Below are 15,656 nucleotides of genomic sequence, written 5' to 3'. Positions count from 1 at the left end.
CTTTTCGTCTTGCGAGGCACCACTGTACTAGGATTGCTGTAGCAATCTCCTTAGCGGCACGTTTATTTCCACCCTGAAATCAGACCTTGCAAAATGGGTCTGGTGAAAACATAGGTGCATTAGTTAAATAGAACCCAATAATGTTAACATGATTCTACTTGGATTCAGATAGGAATAAAGTGGGAATGTCTATATTTAAAAGAAAAGGGCTCCGACCATCCCATTGCCATTAGAGACCAGTTTCCTTTCTGATTCACGTGAAGGAAAGAAGTAGCCAGGGAATGAATGCTGCAGGCATGTATATTGATTTTATTAATGCCGTCCTATGAAAAATGTACTAATATTAGAAACCATCTTTACATCACACCATCAGATGCTCCTTTTTATTCAGATCTGGCCTCAGGACGATAATGTAGGACTTGGGCATGAAGATGCAACCCAGTAACCCCGAACTGGAGGCCAAGATAGAGAAGACCTGCACGGCTACCATATATTTCCCCTTGGTGCTCAGGTAGGCTGGCACAAAGGACACCCAAACACTGCAAAACACCAGCATGCTGAAGGTGATCAGCTGGGCTTCGTTGAAGGCCCCAGGCAGCTTCCTGGCTAGGAAAGCCACCGTGAAGCAGACGGCCGCCAGAAAGCCCATGTAGCCAAGGGCAGAAGAAAACATGGCAACAGAGCCTTCGTTACATTGCAGAATGATCTGCCCAGGCTGGGAGTGCATGTCGGAGTCTGGGAAGGGGGGAGACATTCCCAGCCAGACCATGCAGATGCCCCCTTGGACACTGGAAAAAGACAAGACCAGGCAGTTGGCCAAGCTCTTGCCCAGCCATTTCCTCATCTGGCTCCCTGGCTTTGTGGCCATAAATGCCACCACCACCGTGATGGTCTTTGCCAACAGGGAAGACACGGCCAGGGAGAAGATGATGCTGAAGGCAGTTTGTCGGAGAAGGCAGGTCCACTTCTGGGGCCGACCGATGAATAAGAAGGAGGACAAGAAGGAGAGCAGGAGGGAGACGAGGAGCAAGTAGGTGAGGTCCCGGTTGTTGGCCTTGACTATTGGGGTGTCAAAGTATTTAATGAAGATTCCCAAAAGAAAACCAGTGGCGAGGGACAAAAACAGGGCGAAAGAAGCCAGGATGATCCCCAGAGGTTCTTCATAGGACAAATAATGTATAGTCTTGGGGATACACTGATCTCTGTGTAGATTGGAATTCTGATCATCTGGACATTTGTTGCAATGCTTTGCATCTGAAAAACACAAGAGTGACTTCAGTGCTGCCAATATAAATATTATTGCCATGATATTCCATAGTCTACTCCATAAAGGTAAAGGGTAAAGGGACCCAGTAGTGGGAGACTTTGGGGTTGCATGCTCATCTCGCTTTACTGGCCGAGGGACCCACAGCACCACCCGTATTATTCTGTGATTCTTATCTGATTACTGTATTTAGTCGTTGTAGGTTTGCCATGAAGCAATTTTGGGCTAAAGTCTGGGGTCAGAATAAAAGTATTAAGGGCCAGCATAATCCATTGAACTCCTTTAATAGGGGAAGACCTCCCTCCATAGGTACCAATGCCTGGAATTTGAATGAGATTTTGAACTCTGAAAAAGTGACTCACTCTTTTCAATATCCTTTTTCCTTTTAGGGTAATTTACCTTCCTGAATTGAGATTGTCCTTTCCATACATTGAACACAATCATAGCAGCAGACTGGCTGTCCTTCCTTAATCGCCTTGGCATATCCTGGATGACAGCTTTTGGTACACCTTGACAGAGGCATGTTCTAACCAAAATGAGACAAAAGGGGGAAGGGGGAGAAGACCAGGTAACTACCAACCAGTGAGCTTGACATAGATACACGGAAAGGTCCTGGAGCAGGTAATGAAACCGTCTGTCTCTGAGCACTTAGAAAAGGATGCTGTGATTACTAAGACCCAGAATGGGTTTCTAAAAAACAAGTCATGCCAGATGAATCTCATTTCTTTTTTCAATAGAGTTACAAGCTTGGTGGATTAGGGGAATGCTGTGGACATAGTCTATCTTGATTTCAATAAAGCTTTTGACATATCCTCCATTATATTTTTGAAGACATGCTGGTAAAATGTGGGCTGGATAAAGTATCTGTTAGGTGGATTTGTAGCTGGTTGACTGACTGAACCCAACGAGTGCTCATTAATGGTTCCTTGTCTTCCTGGACAAACGCGACAGGTGGGATGCTATAGGGTTCTGTTCTGGGCTCATTGTTGTTCAACAAGTGTAGCGTTCTACACTTGGGCAGTAATAAGCAGCTGCACAAATATAAGATGGAGGACACCTGGCTTACCAGTATTATGTGTGAAAAGGATCTAGGGGTCTTAGTAGACTACATGCTTAATATGAGTCTACACTGTGATGCTGCAACAAAAAAAAAAAAAAGCTAATGTGATTCTAGGCTTCATCAAGAGAAGTATAGTGTTTAGAGCTAGGGAAGGAATAGAACCAGTGCTTTTTTTCCTAGAAAAATATGTCCCTGTACTCACCATTAAGTTATTAAAGTAAGTACCACACTTTTTAACCACGGGGGGGGGGGGAGAGATAGATGATAGATAGATAGATAGATAGATAGATAGATGATAGATAGATAGATGATAGATAGATAGATAGATAGATGATAGATGATAGATGATAGATGATAGATAGATAGATAGATAGATATAGATATGCCAGTACTGCGTACCCTTGAGTACCCCCTGAGAAAACAAGCACTGAAAAGGACCACTCTATTCTGCCTTGCTCGGACCACAGCTGGAGTACTGTGTCCAGTTCTGGGTACCACAATTTAATAAGGATATTCACCAATTGGAATATATGCAACCAAGATGATCAAGGGCCTGGAAACCAAGCCTTGTGAGTAACGATTGAAGGAGTTGGGTATGCTTAGCCAGGAAAAGAGGAGAAAGAGAGGAGATATGAGAGCCATCTTCAGCTATCTCAAGGGCTGTCTGTTGGGATACTGCCAGGGAGACAAAGTCCATCGTGACTCCACGTCATCTCCGGACGTCCATCGATCTCCCGTAGACACGCAGTATCAGCAATTAGCGACACGAGCTCCAGGAATAGCTTGCCACATTCCAGAGCCAATGCACGCTCTATCAGCAGATAATGCACACAGCGAAAGATGCATATTTACAACTTTATTCAGCGTTGGTCAGAACAAAGAGAAAACATGACTGCCTGCTTCAGTGTCTCTGGCACAGAGAGAGAAACGAAAGCAAAGACACAACATAAACTTCCTGTGAACAGGAAATACGCAGACTCTGTGACTCACAAAGCCTGCTCCCTTTTAAGGTGGAACGGAAATATCCTAACACTGTCACATGGATGATAATAATAATAATAATAATAATAATAATAATAATAATAATAATAATTTATTTATACCCCGCCCATCTGGCTGGGTTTCCCCAGACACTCTGGGCGACTACCAACAAAATATTAAAATACAGTGGTCTGCTAAATGTTAAAAGCTTCCCTAAACAGGGCTGCCTTCAGATGTCTTCTAAAAGTCTGGTAGTTGTTCTTCTCTTTGATTATTTTCTCCTGCTCCAGAGGGTAGGACTTGAACCAATGGATTCATGTCACAAGAAAGCAGATTGCGACCAAACTTCATTAAGGACTTTCTGATGATAAGAGCTGTTGGACAGACTCCCATTAGAGGTTGTGGACTCTCCTTCCTTGATGGTTTTCAAGCAGAGATTGAAAGGCCATCTGTCATGGATGGTTTAGCCGCGATTCCCACAGTTGGTTGGGCTAAATAACCCTTGAAGGTCCCTTCCAACCTTACAATTCTATGATTATACGATTCTAAAGCATCAAGCAAAATACATTAAGGTTTGTGGAGATGAGTCATATAGGGGAATTAGGATTGCAGCATATGCTATGGAAGTGTGAATTTGCTCCTGACTTGCCAGGACCATAGGACTGCCTGGTCTGAGCTAAAAAAGAGAGTAAGGTGAAACTGATTATTTCCCCTACCTGTTTGAACCACCTGGGCCACACAATGGCATTCTGGTCAATGGCAAACTTGATTTTCTCTGGAGATGCTGGTCTCTCTACACTCCCAACTTTCAACCCAACAAGGGAATTATTGGGAAACGCCACCCAGTTGACAATGTCAAAGTCATCTGCCAGCTCCCCATTCTCATCCCAATAAGCTCCGTCCATGGAAAAGTTGTAAAGGTGGAGGTTTCTTAGGAAAGAGTGCAGCTAAAATGGTACAGGAAAACACACACATGATTAGGAAACGAGGAACAAAGTTGCGTACGTGAGCCTTGCTCGCTTGGAACTCCAGTTTCCAATGGTAAAAGGTAAAGGTACCCCTGCCCGTACGGACCAGTCTTGACAGACTCTAGGGTTGTGCACCCATCTCACTCAAGAGGCCGGGGGCCAGCGCTGTCCGCAGACACTTCCAGGTCACTTGGCCAGCGTGACAAAGCTGCATCTGGCGAGCCAGCACAGCACACGGAAACGCCGTTTACCTTCCCGCTGGTAAGCGGCCCCTATTTATCTACTTGCACTTAGGGGTGCTTTCGAACTGCTAGGTAGGCAGGAGCTGGGACCGAATGACGGGAGCTCACCCCGCCGCGGGGATTCAAACCGCCGACCTTTCGATCTGCAAGCCCTAGGCACTGAGGCTTTAACCCACAGCGCCACCCGCGTCCCTGAGTTTCCAATGGTGCAGTCCCTCAAAGACTCAGCTGTGGCAGCAGCTATTATTTGGAGGCGAAGTGTGTCTATTTCTGGTTCTTCTTTAGACCCATTAATGAAAGCAAGTTTGGTGTAATAATTATGGTGTTGGTATAGGATTAGGAAGACCAGGGTTCAAATTCCAGCTCTGCCATGAAGCTCACTGGGTGACCTCAGGTCAGTCACCACCTTGCAGTCAGGATACAATGGGGGGGGGGGGGGAGAGCCATGTGCTCCTTTTTGGTCTCCTCAGAGGAGAAGTGTGACACAAATGTAGCCATAAATCAAATACAAGCTTCATTTTGCATCCTGATTAGGCAGTTGGGAGCGATGTACGCATTGCTCCGCTCTGTTTTAAAAAGTGTGCTTCAGCCAGGCAATTTTATTTTGGAGTAAAAAGCAGCTGTGGGGTCTCGATCTGCAACATGCCCTCGATCCGGATCAGGGCCACTTTAGTGTCCCATCAAACGCCATGCCCCCTCAGGTGTTATTTGCTCCAATAGTACAACTGCTGGCAGCTCTTTCATGGCCGCTAGCTAGATTTGCCTCCACAGTTGGGGCCAGCAATGCCTTTTTACCTTTACAAGTTGTATATATGTAAAGGGGGGGGAGCTGCCCTCGACCACAGACCCCGCTCCCTTGCATGCAAGTACTAATCCAACAGGGGGATTACAAAATACCGTATTTTCCGCCCTATAGGACGCACTGTCCCATAAGGCGCACCTAGTTTTTTGGGGGGGAAATAAAGGGAAAAAAATTATTTTCCCCCCAAGCACGGGGCTGGGGCAGGGGAAACCCGAGCTTCCCCCGACCCCAGCCCCCAAACAGGCAGCTCTCTGCAAGCCGTGGGAGCCCAGCACTGGCTCCCGCTGCTTGCTGAGAGGTCCACGAAGCCTGGACGCGCTGAGCTTAGCACGTGCAGGCTTCAGCATGCAGGCAACTCTCCGCAAGCAGCGGGAGCCCAGCACTGGGCTCCCGCTGCTTGCGGAGAGGTGCGCGAAGCCTGCATTCGCCCCATAGGATGCACACACATTTCCCCTTCATTTTTGGAGGGGGAAAAGTGCGTCCTATAGGGCGAAAAATACGGTAAACAAAATCACCACATCTGCGTCTCAAAAAAAGCAAACCCCATTTCAAATTAAAAACAGCCCACTTTGCAAAATTCAGAATTAAGCAACCTCGTAATAAATCCGTCATGGTGTTCCCTTGCGCCAGAAGCAGTTTAGTTTTGCTGGCCACATGACCCGGAAAGCTGTCTGTGGACAAACACCGGCTCCGTCGGCCTGAAAGTGAGATGAGCACCGCAACCCCATGGTCGCCTTTGACTGGACGTAACCGTCCAGGGGTCCTTTAGCTTTTTACCTTTACAAGTTGTATACAGTGGTACCTCTGGTTACGTACTTAATTTGTTCTGGAGGTCCGTTCTTAACCTGAAACTGTTCTTAACTTGAAGCACCACTTTAGCTAATGGGGCCTCCCACTATGCCGTCCGATTTCTGTTCTCATCCTGAAGCAAAGTTCTTAACCTGAGGTATTATTTCTGGGTTAGCGGAGTCTGTAACCTGAAGCGTATGTAACCCGAGGTACCACTGTATATGTAAAGGGGGGGGGCGGGAAGCTGCCTTCGACAACAGACCTCAGAAGTGAGTTCGAAACATCACTTCCGTGCCCACCCTGGGTATTTCCCCAACCAGAATTTAATTGCAGTGGTACCTTGGGTTACAGATGCTTCAGGTTACAGACACTTCAGGTTACAGACTTCGCTAACCCAGAAATAGTACCTTGGGGTTAAGAACTTTGCTTCAGGATGAGAACAGAAATCGCATGGCGGCAGCACGGTGGCAGCGGGAGGCCCCATTAGCTAAAGTTAAGGTTAAGAACAGTTTCAGGTTAAGAACGGACCTCCAGAACAAATTAAGTTCTTAACCCGAGGTACCACTGTACTGACTTAACGTTCAAGAATGAGTAGCTGTGAGAGAAAGGATCATACCTGCCACGGTTGTGGTCTTTGAAGGTCCATCTTGCCCCTTCCCACCGTTGCCTTCTGGCTTGGCTTGGATGAGTATACAGCACTCAGGACACTTGCCAAGGTTTGGATAGTGTTGTAAATACTGTAGCTGTCTTGAGACAGGATTCTCTCATTTAGGTCTTGTGGCAGGGTCCCCAGTTCACCTCTCTTTCTACATCTTCTCCGGACTCGCTCAGAATTCTTTGACATGGAGCATCTAAATTCCATCCACGCAAACTGATGGATTTCAAGGTTGTGTGGGTCAAATGTTTCATATTTTGCCCTCTTTTTCGTCTGGACTAAGAAGGACAAGGTTGCAGGGACGCGCTGGGGGTCATATTGAGATGCTTCACTCATACTGAGATCCTGCAAAGCTGTCATGACCCAAACTTTCCCCATTGTTTTAAGTTTCTTTTCAATCTTTATAAGAAATGTCATTAGAATTAAAGTAGATTGAAACTCTGCGTGGTAGACAACTACATTGATTTGTTGCTGCATGGAAAATGAAACCAGGTGCTTTACATTATAGTAAGGCACAGTTTCTGCGATGCTTTCTGAGAAGGCCACACAAATATCATTCTTTGTGACCACAGCTGTGAAGGTCCTCATGAACTTTTCTCCACTGTCATTGTCTGGTGCAATGAGACCGATCCACGTCCATTTGAAATGCAGGAGCAATTTGACCACAGCCAGGTGAGGAGGTTCTTGTTTTGGGACCATCCGATAGAGGAAAGGGAACTGAGTTTTATCAGCAGATTCACGACTAGCAAAACCAAAGCTGACCTAGAAGAGAAAAGAAGAGTTTGGTTTTTTGTTTGTTTTCAGCACAAATATGTATTAACTAATACATATTAGTTTATATTAGATTAATAACTAGGAAAATATTCGTCATTACGATTGGTTGAGAGGCCAAATTTATTTATTTTTAGTTAAAAGATTTATTACCTGCTTTTTCAGCAGATGTCCCACACAACAGTTCACTATGTCAGCTAAATGCACAAAGCGAAATACAGTGGTACCTCAGGTTACATACGCTTCAGGCTACAAACTCCGCTAACCCAGAAATAGTGCTTCAGGTTAAGAATTTGCTTCAGGATGAGAACAGAAATTGTGCTCCGGCAGTGCGGCGGCAGCAGGAGCCCCCATTAGCTAAAGTGGTGCTTCAGGTTAAGAACAGTTTCAGGTTAAGTACGGACCTCCGGAACGAATTAAGTACTTAACCTGAGGTACCACTTTACAGCATGGAACCATTTCAAAGATGCACTTAGAACAACAACAGTGACCCTGAACGCCAACAAAGAAAATAAAATAAAGCATCAATTATGAAAATTTGCCCAGGTTATGATCCCAATGTATACTACAACTGAAAGGCTGCAGTCACGAAATTAAAAGATGCCTGCTTCCTGGGAGAAAAGCAATGACAAACCTAGACAGCATCTTAAAAAGTAGAGACATCACCTTGCCAACAAAGGTCCGTATAGTAAAACCTATGGTTTTCCCAGTAGTGATGAATGGAAGTGAGAGCTGGACCATAAAGAAGGCTGATTGCCGAAGAATTGATGCTTTTGAATTATGGTGCTGGAGGAGACTCTTGAGAGTCCCATGGACTGCAAGAAGATCAAACCTCTCCATTCTGAAGGAAATCAGCCCTGAGTGCTCACTGGAAGGACAGATCCTGAAGCTGAGGCTCCAAGACTTTGGCCACCTCATGAGAAGAGAAGACTCCTGGAAAAGACCCTGATGCTGGGAAAGATGGAGGGCACAAGGAGAAAGGGACGAGAGAGGACGAGATGGTTGGACAGTGTTCTCGAAGCTACCAGCATGAGTCTGACCAAACTGCGGGAGGCAGTGGAAGACAGGAGTGCCTGGCGTGCTCTGGTCCATGGGGTCATGAAGAGTCGGACACGACTAAACAACATTGCTTCGTGTCCTACTGTACGGAGCGGAGCAGGAGAAAACAAACTTGTTCCTCCATGCAGAGTTCTTTAGATACTGGAAGATGGCTATCATATCTCCCATTCAGCCAGCTCTCAGAGTGTGTGAAGATGGGAGAGGCTACACCCTTCCATTAAACATTGACCAAACTGTGGGAGGCAGTGGAAGACGGGAGTGCCTGGCGTTCTCTGGTCCATGGGGTCACAAAGAGACGGACACGACTAAACGACTAAACAACAACAAATTTCTTCACGGCCTGCTTAAAGACTACGTGAGGCGTGGGTCCTCCTTCACCTTAGGAAGTACTGAATGCAGTAAATATATTCCTGTGGCACAATGGGTCAATGCATCTGGCTGTTAACACAGAGGTGTGGTGGTTCAAGTCTACCCAGGGATGGCTGTGGGCAGGATTCCTGCAATGTAGGGGGTTGGACTAGATGACCCTTGGGGTCCCTTCCATCTCTACAATTCTGTGATATCTATGAATCCTCAGAAAGGCCCTATTATGAGTGTCCATTAGCCTAATTGTATTCACCTGTGTAGGCTCCATTGGTTCCAACTCCTAGGGGCCCTTTGGGGGCCTCCAATAAAATATTTGAAGGCCCCCCAGGTTGATGCACACCCCACAAATGCCCCGTGTCTCTCCTTGCTATCTGCTTGGAGCAGCCAAGAGGTTCCTGCCACTTGGCTCCACGGTTGACAGCAACAGAGCTGCCATTTCCTCGAGGGGAAGGGAGCGCTGGCGCGAGGGGAGTTTCTGCTTTCCTTGCTTCCTAGCTCTGCCTCTGTTGCTCCAAAAGGGAAGCATAAGTGAAATCAGGGAAGTTAGGGAGTATATAAGTACAGTGATTTAAGTTACTGAAATGGGGAGTGCCTAAATGCACTGCTGTGTGCTTGATTCTGGAATGTTCCGCAGCAAGTGTGATTGGTTAATTCTGGTCACATGGGAGGCATCTTATGACGTTTTCTTTTGTGCGTGAGTGAGTTGACCTTAATGGCTGCATCTCCACAAACGCCTAAGAAGAGACAAGGTTAGGTAACTGGAGGGCTAACGTTTCTGTGTGAATGTGTACGCGACAGAAAGAAGAAGTACAGAAGTTGACGGTTTTAACTTTCAGGCAATGTATTGATACATCGCTCAGGCCTTGATACGGTATTATGTTGTTTAAAGTGATCAACAAAGCGATATGGAGAAGTTTGGTTTGAAAAGTACAGTAACTGAAAGCACGCATGGCTCGAAAGTATATAGAAGGATGTAAGTAGTTGGAGCCGTCTTCAGTGTTTGAAAAACTACTTCCTTTGCAATATTTGTAATAAGGCTACATATGTGCTGTGACATCTGATTTATTTTTTTGCCAAGTAATGTTATTTAAACTCTCGAGCGCAGATGGAGTCCAAGGAATTGGGCCTCTGAACGCAAAGTCAAAATCAAAGTGTTTACAGAAAGTTTATAAGAGGCAAACTAGCTTTTCACCATCTAATGCTTAGGTACCGTATTTTTCGCTCCAAAAGACGTACCAGACCATAAGGCGCACCTAGTTGTGGGAAGAGGAAAACAAGAAAAAATTATTCTGAATCCCAGAAGCCAGAGCAGCAAGAGGGATCTGGCTTCTGGGATAACCGCGCCAAGCCTCTTCAGGGCAGCGGGATGAAGGCTCCCCCTTCCCGAAGAGGCTGCTTATGGGTAAGGCAGAAGCCAAGACAGGCACGTCGCTCCCTCTCTGAGAGGGAGAACTGCGCAGCGCCCCTTCAGAGAAGCTGGAGAAGGAACAGAAGGAGACCCTTCTTGTTATGTTGTGGGCGAACATAGCAGACGACACAGCGATTCCTCCAAAGCAGCTCTTTATTTGTAAGCTGGACAGAACTGAACAGCAAACAGCTCAGCCGGCCTGCTTTTATAGGCAGCCGGCTGTCGACAATGTAGCAACAACAACCCAGGGTTTCCCGCCTAAAATAACTGACGTGGACCTGAGTGAAAACTACATACACAATACTCCTGGTGGCCAGGGCGAGAACTTCAGTGCATAACACTTCTGTTCCTCCTCCGGCTTCCAGGACAGGTGAGTTGCTGAAGGGGCGCTGCACACTTCTCTCTCTCTGCGCAGCGCCCCTTCAGCGAAGCGGGAGGAGGAACAGAAGAGGCTCCGTTCCTCCTCCCGCTTTGCTGAAGGGGCGCTGCACATCTCTACCTCTCTGCGCAGCGCCATTCGCTCCATAAGACGCACTCACACTTCCCCTTACTTTTTAGGAGGGAAAAAGTGCGTCCATGGAGCGAAAAATACGGTAGTTCTTAAAGTGATCATGGGGTGGAGACAGTGCCAAGGAGCTTGATTGAATGACTGCTGCAAGGTGACAGTTGCCGAAAAACGCCAAAGGCAGCTCTGAGCAGCAACGACAGAATAACCCTGCTTCCTTCCTCTCTCTTTCTGCTCTGCAGCCTGGTGGAAAAATTGGCATTTGCTCAGTACCACGTATGTCTATTTCCAGCATGGCTTACTTTTAAAACGTTTCAATCTAAGCCCTGATGTTCCAGCCATAGTTTCATTTGAAGTCACACTGCGTTGTGCGCCTTCAGACATAATTCTACACGCGTATTTCTCTCGTTGCTTTTCTGCATTCTGACTGCAAATGCAGAAGAAGTGTATTAGGGATGCTGCCAACAACATTTGGGTGTGTGTGTGTGTATATTCTAGGCAAAACACTCCGGACCTTGTTTTCTCAACTGGGCTGGAAGAGGGTGATTTAAAAGTGGGGAGTACAGAGTACCAACTTATGGGTCTGGGGAAACCCGGCCAAAAAGACGCATTTTTACATACAGTCTGATGCAACCGGTGGAGAGAAACTGTAATATGAAAATTGGCTCTGCCCCCAACCCACCTACATTCCCCCAATTCATACCTGTGGGATTTTATAAATGCTCAGAATGGTTGAAATCAGGTTGGAAATAGCAGAGTCGCCTCCTTCTAGAACGGCCAGTTGCGTATTCTGTTTTTCACAGATGTAGTTTGGAACATTCTTCTGCCCACCAGACAGCAGGTCTAGCACAGCTTCATAAGTCGTTATTTCATGAAAATAGTTCTCGTAGAGGTTGTAGCCCAGGGTGATGTTAGGTAGGAGCCTGGGGTTCCTACTGATCTCGTGAATGGCAAACAAGAAAGGCAGGATGTGCCAGTACCTTCGATCGTATACTCTGCAGCAAAATAGATGACATGAGATTTCCATCCTCTAGTCAATAAATGTGTGTTAAATTGTCTGCATATAACACACACACACACACACACACACACACACACCTGCAGATATGCATTGATAACCAGTAGAAATATTTGGATTTTGTTGTGAGGACTCTACTGATGCTACCTCTGAATCCCAGGAATTGTCAGTTTTGATTTTATTAGTGCCCCCATTTATTGCTCATGGTTTCATGTAATTCTTTTTGGAAGCACCATTGGGATTTTAGGATTAACAGCACAGCAGGATAACATGGGAGAAGTACAGTAGGAACTGTATGCCTAGAATCATGCACAGTATTTCCTCAGAAACATTGTACTGGAGTGGGAAAACCATCATTATACTGAGTCCATTTTGTTGGGAAAACGCCTGGGAAGGCCACCACCTTCCTCAAGACACTGGGGCATCTCTCTGGTGGTCACCCTCTGGCTGTAAATCTTCCTCAGTCCAGAGAGACTGGTTATAAGCGAGCCCTCCCTACTCAGAGGAGCACGCTCGTCTTCTGGCATCTCATAGCAGAAGAAAGAGTCAATCGCAGTTCTAAAACTACTTTAATAACAGTCTATATACAAAGAATCCATCAGCATGTCTGTGCTCTCTCAGCACCAGTACAGAACAACATAACACGCAGAAGTGAAACTAAACTCTCCAACAATACTCCAACAGTACTGAGACTTCCTGTCTCACACTCTCAGACACTCACATGATATAAACAACATAGAACTACTACTGAGCAGCTTGGGTGGATAAAAATCCTAGCACATTTTGGTATAGTGGTTAGGGCTGAACTAGTTAGGCTCAGGTTCAGATCCCACTCAGCCATGGGTTACATATGCTTCAGGTTACAGACTCTGCTAACCCAGAAATATTACCTTGGGTTAAGAACTTTGCTTCAGGATGAGAACAGAAATCGTGCAGCAGCAGCGCGGCGGCAGCAGCAGCACGAGGCCCCATTAGCTAAAGTGGTGCTTCAGGTTAAGAACAGTTTCAGGTTAAGAACGGACCTCTAAGAAGGAATTAAGTTCTTAACCTGAGGTACCACTGTAGTTGGAAAATGCTGCTCTCAAGCAAGCCCTCCAGCCAATAGCACAAGCAACTGTCTGTCTTTCAGTATCAAATGAGGTGTTATAATGATAATTTCACTACTGAGCTAGCTTCAGATCTGGGAAGTTGCTTTTAAAATCTTGCTGGAGATTACTTCATCTATAGATTGAGGTGGCTGAAATTACAGTTGAAAACACTTGCAAAATCTCCTGTATATTTAATAAGGTTCACTGCATGGCAGTGTTCAAAACTCCCATTGTTCTAGGTGCATTTTGCGACAGGGAATTTCATTAGCGTGAGCAGTTTCTGAGCTCTGGGCACAGTGCAGCGCCTAAGGTTTCAGATTAAAACTGCAGAGTGGAAGGAAAGGAGGACCTTTTTCTGCCTCCCCACTTCCAGTTTCTCTCTGAAGACTGGAAGAGAGACCCTCTTAAGAATATTAGTGGGGTGGGCAGAGGAAGGACCAGACCCTGTGAAAAATGAATGGAATACTATAGCTGCAATTCATTCATTTTCAGCTCTGTATTCTTGTTATAAAAATGTGCGCCTAGACATTCTGTTGTTGCACCCATAACCTAGGTTTAAGGTGCCATTTCCCCTAGCTTTCATATCTCATTTTCTAACACTGTTGCTAACACTGCTAACTCCACTATTCCAAATCACTCCACTATTCCAAATCACTTTGTTTTTGTTTTGCTGTTTCTACCATACAATTAGGGACGCGGGTGGCACTGTGGGTTAAACCACTGTGCCGCTTGGGCTTGCCAATCAAAAGGTTGGCGGTTCGAATCCCTGCAACGGGGTGAGCTCCCGTTGCTCGGTCCCAGCTCCTGCCAACCTAGCAGTTCAAAAGAACATCAAAGTGCAAGTAGATAAATAGGTACCACTCTGGCGGGAAGGTAAACTGCGTTTCCGTGTGCTGCTCTGGTTTCGCCAGAAGCGGCTTAGTCATGCTGGCCACACGACCCAGAAATACTGGCTGCGGAAGTCGACAAACTCCGACTCCCTCAGCCTTTAAAGTGAGATGAGCATCACAAGCACAGAGTCGTTTGCAACTGGACTTAATTGTCAGGGGTCCCTTTACCTTTACAATACAATACAATTAATTCTTGAGTTGTGAATTCACCATAAATTCCCTCCTTTAAAAAGCAGAGGACAATGTTTAATATCACATTGGAGCCAGTGGCGTTTTCTAAACAGCAGCAGCACCTTAGAGCACATTCAGCCACACTGAGTAGCCCATTGAGCAGCTACACTACAAATCGTGGGGAAGCAGTGGCTGGTGTTTCCTGGATAGGCTGAGACATGAGAGATGCCTGGCTGTGCACTACATTGCTCTGTGCACCCAGGAAGTATGATTTCCCTGGTACCAAGCAAGGACACGTTTGAGCTACGGTGTATTTGGAAAGACACCAGGAAAATGGGAGAGGATGAAATCTCAGTTGAGAGAAGCAGTAGTAAATTCGTATCTACAGAAGAACGTACATTTCCAAAGCGTTAGAAGGAGGCGCGAAGAAATCATGCAACTGGGGTATAAAAGTGCCTGTAGATAAGATACCAGTTATGCGGTGGTCTCCCGGCTTGTAATAATTAATTGCATCTTTTCGATCACTTATCACACCGAATTGGCATTTCCCCTTCAGCGTTGCACAGGACGAATGGGGCAGCAACAACAACAGCAAAAGAATCAGGGAGAGGAGTGCCATCATTTCACTGTCTGCTGCTGCTGCTGCATTCCTTTCTGCCCTGGCTGCTCTCAGCTGCAGATCTGTTGCAGCGCCTTCTTAATCCAGAAGTCCATCTGCGGCTTCAGAATCACAGAATCAGACTCTTCGAGAGCTGGAAGGGACCCAAGAGTCCTCTAGTCCAGCCCCCCTGCAAAACAGGAATTGCATCTAAAGCATCCATGACAGAGGGCCATCCAACCTCTGTTTAAAAACCTCCAAAGAAGGAGAGGCCACCAGCTCTCGTGGGAATCTGTTCCACTGCTGAACAGCTCTTAAGGGGCTAATATCAAACCTCACCTCCGCGTGGTCCCTGCCTGCCCTGAATCTGAGACCAGGCTCTCGATGGCCCAGGAGATATTTATGCACCAACCTTTTCACAGTGGGTATGCAAGCTTATTACATGTTGTTCTTGCTTCTGGCATTTTTGTTACTAGTTTCAAAACCAGTCTTTGGGACACTCCCCAGAGCTTTTCAAAATAATAATTAATAATAATTAGAATGGTTTTGATCATGATTAGGGACAGAGTACACATCAGCATCCTCGATTCTCCCTGCGGCTCCATGTGCAGGTGTATATCAGGAGAAATTACCATAGAATCATAGAGTTTGAAGGGACCCCGAGGGAATCTGGTTCAAGCCTTCCCAATGGGGGTTCATGCACTGTCCCATTTCGTGGCTCAAACCTCTGAGGCTGGAAGGGAGAAAATTCCTTCAAAGCTCCAGCAGAAAAACAGTCGCATAAGTTTATGAACATATCAGTCTGCCTGGTATGGATCCAAAGCATTGGTTTCTTTAGCCCAAAGTTGTCTATATCTTTCTAGAATCCCAGATCAACTTTCCTAGTCCTGTTACTTTTTTTTTTTTTTTTAGAATAATATTTATTAGAAATTTAATACTTGAAGAAAAAAGAAACAATAAAAAAATTAACAAACAATACATCAAAAAACACACCAAAAAACAAAAAACAAAAAAACATCGA

The 15,656-nt window shown here is 45.8% G+C and overlaps 2 protein-coding genes across 2 annotated transcripts in view; one reads left to right on the top strand and one right to left on the bottom strand.

Moving 5' to 3' along the window:
- The window catches only part of LOC310670718 (macrophage mannose receptor 1-like), a 225,773-nt gene that overhangs the window by 37,972 nt on the left and 172,145 nt on the right, over window positions 1-15,656 (top strand). The window lies entirely within an intron of this gene.
- LOC310672927 (vomeronasal type-2 receptor 26-like) lies at window positions 362-6,865 on the bottom strand (the record flags this gene model as incomplete). The annotated part of the gene is made up of 4 exons (XM_083430611.1): window positions 6,723-6,865; window positions 4,022-4,252; window positions 1,664-1,790; window positions 362-1,254 (listed from the first exon to the last, which is right to left on the bottom strand). Exons 1-4 carry the CDS (start codon window positions 6,750-6,752, stop codon window positions 362-364), a joined length of 1,281 nt encoding a protein of 426 aa, XP_083286737.1. The 5' UTR covers window positions 6,753-6,865.

This window comes from Podarcis tiliguerta, assembly GCF_965153285.1.
Source record: "Podarcis tiliguerta genome assembly, chromosome: 2".
NCBI lineage: Eukaryota > Metazoa > Chordata > Lepidosauria > Squamata > Lacertidae > Podarcis > Podarcis tiliguerta.
The sequence above is the reverse complement of the archived record's forward strand: the minus strand, read 5'-3'. Positions and strand labels throughout refer to the sequence as shown.